Source organism: Canis lupus, chromosome 5, assembly GCF_011100685.1.
Source record: "Canis lupus familiaris isolate Mischka breed German Shepherd chromosome 5, alternate assembly UU_Cfam_GSD_1.0, whole genome shotgun sequence".
NCBI classification, from domain to species: Eukaryota; Metazoa; Chordata; class Mammalia; order Carnivora; family Canidae; genus Canis; species Canis lupus.
The window spans coordinates 64,715,713-64,723,935 of record NC_049226.1 but is presented as its reverse complement, the minus strand read 5'-3'; the positions used below and the strand labels follow the sequence as shown (position 1 = coordinate 64,723,935).

Genomic DNA, 8,223 nt, shown 5'->3' with positions numbered 1-8,223 from the left:
CCTTTTTCTTTTTACTATTGCAAATAATTCAGGTGCGTTTATGTTTCTAAGTTATGTGGTACCTGTAGGGGTGGGTTTCTCTTGGTTCTGTGCCGAGTGCGTTTGTTGGGTCAGTGCCAGTTTACTCCCCACCCGAAGAGCAAGTAGCTTGAAGCCCCAGCTGTGGCATGTGATGTGGACGCCCTGAGCACCTGCTATCCCTCATCACATGTAGAGCTCCCCCTCTGGCCTATTTCAGTTTCCTAAAAAATGGGAACCTTAGCCTGTTCTTTGCGTTGTCTTGTGTGCCTGTCATTAAGTCCCTGAAGATGAAGAAAACAGGTCCCTGTCCCTCCTTGCTCTATTTGGGGGAGGATTCAAGCAAGCTGTTGGCCGCCTACATGGCACAGGAGCCTGTGTGCTGGCTTTCTTCCTGCCAAGGTCACCAGTTGTCACCTGACCTCAAGTGTCCAGCCGCTCTGTGGGCACCTGGCCCCTTCCTGGAGACCCTGTCCTGCCATCTTGCGCTGGCCCTGGACACTGCAGGGTCACCTGGTCAGGCCTACCTGCAGGCTTCCATACCTCCGGAATGCCTATCCTCAGCTGCTTTCCCAGGAAAAGAGGAGAGCTGCTCATGGCATTTCACCAAAGCCTCTCAGCTGCTTCTGTGTTGCAGAATCTGCTGTTCTGTGTCTCTTCTCAGGGCTGGAAAAAGGCTTAGATTTCTTTTATTCCATCTAAACCAGGGGCAACCTTTGGCAAGGTACTCACCCAGCAGGACTGTGTGCCTGCGCAGGCCTGTGGCCCACGGCCCCTGGGGGCTGGCTGTTCACCTCGTTTTGATGCTCATTAGGTTCTGAGAGCCTCTGGAGGACACAGGTCAGGAGGTGTCCGCAGAGGCCTTCTCACAGTTGCGAGGTCAGCATCCCTCTGTGCTAGAGCCCAGAGCCTGGGCAGTAGTCAGGTAGTGCCCACGTGGAGGCGTGGAGTAGGGAGTCGAGGGCAGGACACTGTAGCCTGGGACAGAGTTGCCTTCCTACTACCTTCCTCGGCTAACACCTATAGCTGCTAACACCTGCAGCTGTGGGCCTCAGGGGCAGAGTCTCCAGACTACATGCAGTTCTAGAAATATGTGCACTGGCTCCTTGCAATCCAGAGAGGAGACCCTGGGAACAACCATGGAATGCCTTTGTTCTTAAAGAGTTCACTCAGGAGTGTTTTTGGGTGGGGGGTGGGGGTCAGCACCTCCACACCCGCAGTATAGATGAGAGCATCTGTGTCCTGTGCATGTGCAGCAGGCTGTATGATACGCAGCACCCCCAGTGTAGACAGACCCCAAAATGGGGCCTCATGGCAACAATGTGGTGTAGACATGCTCAAGCTTTGTGGTGTAAGCGGTGGGCTTACTGCCTGCAGGGCCAACTTCTGTACCACACAGTTGAGAGGAGGGGGGTCCCCGAGCCATCCACACCCCCCTCTCCCAGCACACAGGTGGCAAGTTCAGGACTTTGCTGTGGGGGCCTAAGGTTGGCGATGCCGACTCCATGCAGATGAATGCAGGTTAGTTTGTTGCTTGAAAAAGAAGTGGGGGAGATCCCTGGGTGGCGCAGCGGTTTAGCGCCTGCCTTTGGCCCAGGGCGTGATCCTGGAGACCCGGGGTTGAATCCCACGTCGGGCTCCCGGTGCATGGAGCCTGCTTCTCCCTCTGCCTGTGTCTCTGCCTCTCTCTCTCTCTGTGACTATCGTAGATAAATAAAAAATTAAAAAAAAAAAAAAAAAGAAAGAAAAGAAAAAGAAGTGGGACTTGGAGCAGCCTGGGTGGCTCAGCGGTTTAGTGCCACCTTCAGCCCACGGCCTGATCCTGGGGTCCTGGGATGGAGTCCCATGTCGGGCTCCCTGCATGGAGCCTGCTTCTCCCTCTGCCTGTGTTTGTACCTCTGTGTCTCTCATGAATAAATAAAATATCTAAAAAAAAAATAAAGTGGGACTTAAAAGATTTGTTTCCGTGGGGATGTCTAGGGGGTTTTCAGTTGGTGAAGTGTCTGCCTTCGGCTCAGGTCGTAATCCTGGGGTCCTGGATGAAGCCCCACATCGGGGTCACTTTCTCAAATAAATCTTAAAAAGATGGGTTACTGTGATAACTGCTCCATGATGAGAAAAATCACCGATTCATGCCCAGAAAACACTGGAGCACTGTGCTCTGTGCCTCTCCCCAGGCAAGCAAGCATGGAGTGGAGGGGTGCAGGGGGCAGGGGGCATAGAATCTGCCTGGAGGGAATCTGCACAAGGCAGAGAACAGGGGTCAGGAGACAGGAGTCCTCCGGTGCAGGGGTACCACATCTCCCATGCAGCACCCTGCATACCCCTACACTGGGAGTCCTGCCTGCGGATGGGGGTCCTGTGGAGCTGGGCCTCATGCCTGCATGAGGCAGAGGAAGCACAGGGGACAGGTGTTCCAGGACAGGAGGGAAAGGCTCACCTTTGACCCTGCCTGGACCTCAGCCCCTCCACCCCCACGTGTCCCCAGTGCCCTGCTTGGGGGAGGGGGGGTGCTGACAGCATGAATCAGGCATTGGATGGGGTGAGGTCCTTGTTGAGAAGGTGGCCCCAGGCCAGCTGTGTCCCATCCCTGCAGCGTCTCTGAGGAGCACAGGGTCTGTGCTCTGTGGGCACACACTCCTCCTTTGCACTGGCTCGCACGCCCGGCCCCCGCCACCAACATCAGCAGCCTCCAAGGGACTCCGCTGGTCCCAAGTGGAAGCTCAGGGAAGTGGCTCCCGTTCTGGACATAGAGCCAGACAGTGGTCTCCCTGAGGCCACGCAGCACAGGACCTCCTGTCCCAGTCGTGAGTCACTCTGCTTTCCCTCCCACTCCTGCCCAGGCCCTGGGAGCAGATGGCAGGGGGTGGGTCAGTCTGGGGAAAGGAGGAGACAATTAGTTTCCAAATTAAAAGGTCTTAATTGGCGAGGAAAAAGTTGAAGACGCAGAGCGACCCCTCAGCTCAGTCCTGTGTGCGGCCCCTCCTGGAGAGGGCCGGTCGTGTACAAAGAGCATTTAATTAATTTATTTATTTCTTTACACATAACTGAAGTGATGTTACAGTACATAAGTTATTTACAACTGTGCAGTAATGTGTTGCAAAATAAATTATCTAGAAGGCAGCAAAAGTACATTGTGAATGTGTATAAAACTGTACAGCGTTTACGGGTACACTTTTTATATGATTATTGGCTCTGTAGTGTTTCAAGTTATGTTCTCAGAAAGAGAAACAAAATGCCCAAGATTAAAGGAAAAAATATACAAACCACGTGGATTTGACTCCATTAAAAACACAACCCAAGTCCTGTCCTGGCTCTGTGTCCATCTGTGGCGGGAGGGCGGCGCGGCCGGGCCCTGTCCCCAGCACAGTGTCCCAGCGGGACTGGCGCCCATGGCAGCAGGAGGGCCGCTGGGGCGGTGCTCTCCCTGCCCTCCGACCTGGAGGGCACTGTTTATGAGGGGTGGACGCCTTAATTTTATTTTTTAGTTGATCAGAATGGAACAAGAAATTTTAAAAACACTCGGTTCTGCAGCTCCTGAAATGCCTGTGCAGACGGCTGGAGAGCAGACCCCCGGGCCGCTGTGTCCGCCTGTGCGTCCCCGCGGTCTTCTCGGCCTCCCGCGGCAGCTGGTAGAAAAGAGACTTGCTCCAGGGAGCAAAGTGCGGGGTCTCTCCCTGGGTGTCCCCACCTGAGGGACGAGGTCTCCTTCCCCAGCCCCGGATGTGGCAGCAGCGCCGGGCAGACGTGTGTGGCCCTCGCCTGTGTCCTGTGTGGCCGTCCTGCGGTGCGTCAGGCTGGCAGAAGCACGAAGTCGTCATTGACATCGACCATGGGCACGTAGAAGGAGGGCACCTCGTTCACGCACAGGGATTTGTGCCCTGCAGGGTCCAGCTCCTGGACCTTCAGCTGCCACTCCATCCTCTGCACAGCGTTGAGGGCTGCGGCCTCGTGCTGTTGCCGCATCAGGAGACACGTCTGCGCGGGAAACACAGCAGGTGAGGGGAGCTGAGGCCAGACCCCGGCCACCCCCCGCGGCTCCCATGCCCCGCCCCAGCTTCACAGCAGCATCTGACTATGAATTCTAGCTGCTGTTCTTTTCCATTTCATTTTACAATTACTTAGGGCTGGTGATTTCTGTTTCACTTGCAGTAGAAATTATGCCATTTTAAAAATGTATTTTTAAGAAGGCTCCACACCCATTGTGGGGCTTGAACTCATGACCCCAAGATCGAGTTGCGTGCTCCACCCGCCGAGCCAGCCAGATGCCCTGAAATCACGTCTTTTAAAAGTGAACATTAAAAAAAAAGGGGGTTTCAAGCATTTAGTATTTGGGGGTATCCTCTCAGGTCCTAAATAATGGTGGTGGTACCATCAGGGTGTGATACTAAGTATCCCGTGTCAAGTAGGAAGAAAACTGAAACCTGAAATAATGTCTCTGACGGGATTCACTGAGCAGGGACAGGACGGGATGCGGCACAAATGGACCTGGGTCGGACGCGGTTTGAGCAGAGGGTGGCTGTGAGCAGTCTGACGTCACCGTGTGGCTCGTCTTGTTTCTCAGATGTGTGCAAAAGCACTGAGGGTGGTGGAGTATCACAATGTCTAGTTTCCCTTAAAATAATTCAGTTAAAGTGTGTTGAGGGGATCAAGGCATAAGCCCTCCTCCATCTGTAGCCTTCTGGAAACAAATCACTGTGCGCTGCAGCGTGGTGGCCAACTCTCCAAATCTGTGCAGACTCAGTGTATTTCATCCGTTTCTTTTTCTTTTTTTAAAAGGTGTTTGTTGAGAGTGCATGCACCAGTGGGAGGAGGGGCAGAGGGAGACAGACTCCCACGCAGACTCTGTGCTGAGCGTGGAGCCCGATGCAGGCAGGGCTCGATCCCACGACCCTGAGATCAGGACCTTAGCCGAAACCAAGAATTGGATGCTCTACTGACTGTGCCGCCCCTCCCCCCGCGGCGCTCCTCCATTTCTTCTGTTCACTCTTTTCTTACGGTTTTGTAAGTGCCTCATGTTAAGGGCACTGGACTCCTGGGCTCTTAATGTATAACGTCTAACTCAAACGTGGTCAAGACGACCGTCTCCGGCTACAGGAAAGCCTTCCCTGCGCAGCCCTGCAGCCCAGGCTGGCCCAACTGTGCGCCATCACCCTGGAGCTTCCCAGGGACCAGCCCAGGGCCATGGACGCCACAAGGGCTCCTTTCTCTCTGCTCTGGGCTCTGTCTACTCCGCACAAGCACCTCCCCGTGTGCACTGCTGTGGCGCTGTCGTGGTCACAGGTCCAGGAGGGAAGGGACACAGGTTAAGGCTGGCATCCTGGAAACACTCTTCCTCTCCAAGAACAGGTACCCCCAGGGGGTGGGGATGGAGCCCCAGAGCTTTAATGAGAAGAGCAAGTGCGGCCCTCCAGGCCCTGCCTCCTGGAGCTTTCTGGGGGTGGCGCTGACCCTAGTATTAGTTCTGGAAATGGCAGTTCAGTTCCTTGGCTGGTGACCCTAGCACCTGCAGGTGAGGACGGGCTTCTTACTTGCTAATCTTTCTCTATCTCCCACCCATCCTCTGGTCTGCTGCACTGGTCAGCACATCCAGAGCAGTGGTGCTGGGTGCATGCTGTGACCTTTGAGGAGGGCTCAAGGTGGGGTCCCACAGAGGTCTGACCGCCAGCTGGTGACAGGAGCTGCTCCCCGCACACCTGGACAGGAGGGAAGACACTCTAAGGAAGCAACATGGGGGCGGGGAGACCTCAGCTCCCTGAAAGTATCAGCTGGGCTCAGAGGGTCCGACACTGTCACTTCCAAACAGGGAACCCAGCAGCAGCCCACCCGCCCCCCACCCCCTACACCTGCTGGGACCCCCAGCCCAGGCGCAGCTCAGGGGCCAGAGGCCCTCACCTTCATGCGGTCATACTTGTCGTCCACGTCCTGCAGCCAGGAGATGAACTGGCGGGCATTGAACCGGTCACGCACAGACTTGTTCTCGTCCCCCTACAGGAGAGAGAAATGTGGACACTGGGTTGGGAAGAGCCAGGAGAGGGCACCCATGCTGGCACCTCAAACCGTCTCTCAGGTGGAGAGTGAAAGCCACAGCTTTCACTGGGTCTTCCAGGGTCCCCATGGGCAATCCTGTTCAGGACTGACCAGCATGACCCTCCCTGTGCTCCCCCGCAGGAGGCTGCTACATGGGCGGGTGGGAGTACAGGCTTGGCACAGACATGGGCACCATCTCCCTTGGGGGCCATCCGGAGGGACACCCTAAGGCCTCAAGGAGCACATATTTTCACTTCTTTGTAACTGTCTTTGAAAAGGACTGTGAACGGCCCGAGTTGGCTCCACACAGCAGACAGTGCCAACTTGATGTCACAGTCCTCATGTACAGTGGCACCTGTGCCCTGGGAAGAGTCTACAAGCAGGTAAGCCTTAGGCCAGAGGGGCAGCCAGCTTGGTGGTTTCACCGGCCCCTGCAGTCGGGGCCTTCTGTGTGACCAGCACTTGTCAGAGTCTCTCCCTGCGGCCCCATGCAGCCCCTGGGAGCTGAGCGCAGGCCCTGTACCAGATGTGTGGGCAGGCCTGCTGTGGCTGGACTCCTCCCTTACGCTCAGAAGCAGCTCCTAGGGTCACCAGGATCAGCTCCCAGGGTCACCAGGATCCTTGCTAATCCCTGAAGTATCCTTCAGCCCCTGACCTCGTGATTTTATGGTTGATGGACTACTGCTTTGCTCCAGGCAAAACTTGTCCTATTACATGGTATGTTAAATGGGGAAACTTTATTTAAAGTAGGTTCCATGGCCAATGCGGGGCTTGAACTCACGATCCTGACAGGAAGGGTGGCACGTTCTACCAACTGAGCCAGCCAGGCTTCCCTGGGGGGCAGAAATTTTTAAGATCTATCCTTAAAGACTGTACATAAGTAAATGGAAAATCCTAATCTCTAATTAAAAAAAAAAAAAAAAACCCACCAACATCTACACACAGCCAACCCGAGAATGCTGCTCACAAGCCTGGGGTGCAGCGGGAGCTCACGCTGGCTCATGGGGCACCGGGGGTTATGAAGGGGCACAGCAGTGTTTGGGTCTGCCCCCACACCATATTCATGTGGACTCGGCCCTAAGTGACACACGCTGGGTGGATTATAAGAAGTCACGATGGTTGCTGGGGAAAAGAAATAGTCTGACCTCCGGTGTGAGTGCGGGTTGCAGCAGGATGTGGAGAAGCAGTGGGCTTGGGATGGAGGAGGGGGAGGGACACCAGAGTCTGCTCTATGCGGTTTGATCTCACACATGTCTGTGGACAGCTCAGCACTGGGAGTGAGCTCGCCAGGCTCCTGACGGCATAGGCACGCTGGCGCAGGCACAGTCCTACAACCATGGCAGGGGCAGTGGGAGGAAGGCTGGCCACCTGGAGTGGACAGAGCAGGACTGCACTGGGGCCTGGGTGTCACCAAGGCAGAAGCACAACCATGGGCTCTGACGCTCCTTGGCTCTCAGCTGCAGGATTGTGCTGTGCCCCTGGCCACACAGGACAGGCCTTCCCTGGGGCAGACCCCTGAAGCAGCAGGTCTAGGTACAACTCACCCTAATTGTTCGTTTGAGAGGAAAATATTAGTGACTTTAAGTGACAGACTGTACTCACTGAGGCCCACGAGGACTGTGGAATGGAGTCATGCGTACTGCTGTCTGGTGGCCCTAGGGCCAAGACTGAATGAGACCAGGTGGGAAACAGGAGAGGAGTGCCCAGCCCAGGTGGCCACCAACCTGACTTTCCAGAGGCATGTTATAGACCTCAGAGTCGAGCAGCATGGTGCAGGCGCTGAATGGCACTGCCTGGTTCGCGATGGTCCTCGCCGCCCGGCAGTGAACCCGCAGGATCTCCTGCTCGCAGGAGACAATGAGCTTCTCCTATAGGAGAGGAGCTGGATGAGCTAGGACTCATGTGGGCCAGATGTGCCCCGACCCCAGGCCCCATGCCCACCTCTTACCCGCTCGATGCTGTGCTGCAGACGCAGCTTCCCCCGCACAGCCTCCTGCTGCTTGAACAACTCCTTCAGGGGCTCCGCCAGGGAGGGAGGGGGCGCAATCTGCAATCATGGGGGCAGGGGGTTGGTGGGGCTGTGAACCAGGAACACCCAACCCATGCTCTGCCGCCCTCTCTGTACAGCCTGGGTGCCCTGCACCATGGTGACAGGCAGGGGAAACTTAGCTTTCT

General features: G+C 55.8%; 1 protein-coding gene across 7 annotated transcripts in view; it reads right to left on the bottom strand.

The window, feature by feature from the left end:
• Positions 1–3,017: 3,017 nt before the first annotated feature.
• ANKRD11 (ankyrin repeat domain 11) overlaps positions 3,018–8,223 on the bottom strand; it is a 190,662-nt gene continuing 185,456 nt past the window's right edge. For 6 of the 7 annotated variants that reach the window (XM_038538033.1, XM_038538034.1, XM_038538028.1 and 3 more), the window contains 4 exons: positions 7,997–8,095; positions 7,773–7,916; positions 5,914–6,006; positions 3,018–3,996 (listed from right to left, as the gene is read on the bottom strand). In XM_038538033.1, the coding sequence (XP_038393961.1) occupies positions 3,811–3,996; positions 5,914–6,006; positions 7,773–7,916; positions 7,997–8,095 (522 nt within the window). In that variant the 3' untranslated portion in view covers positions 3,018–3,810. Of the gene's footprint in view, positions 3,997–5,549; positions 5,715–5,913; positions 6,007–7,772; positions 7,917–7,996; positions 8,096–8,223 lie in introns of all 7 variants that reach the window. The other variant, XM_038538032.1, reaches the window with a different exon arrangement.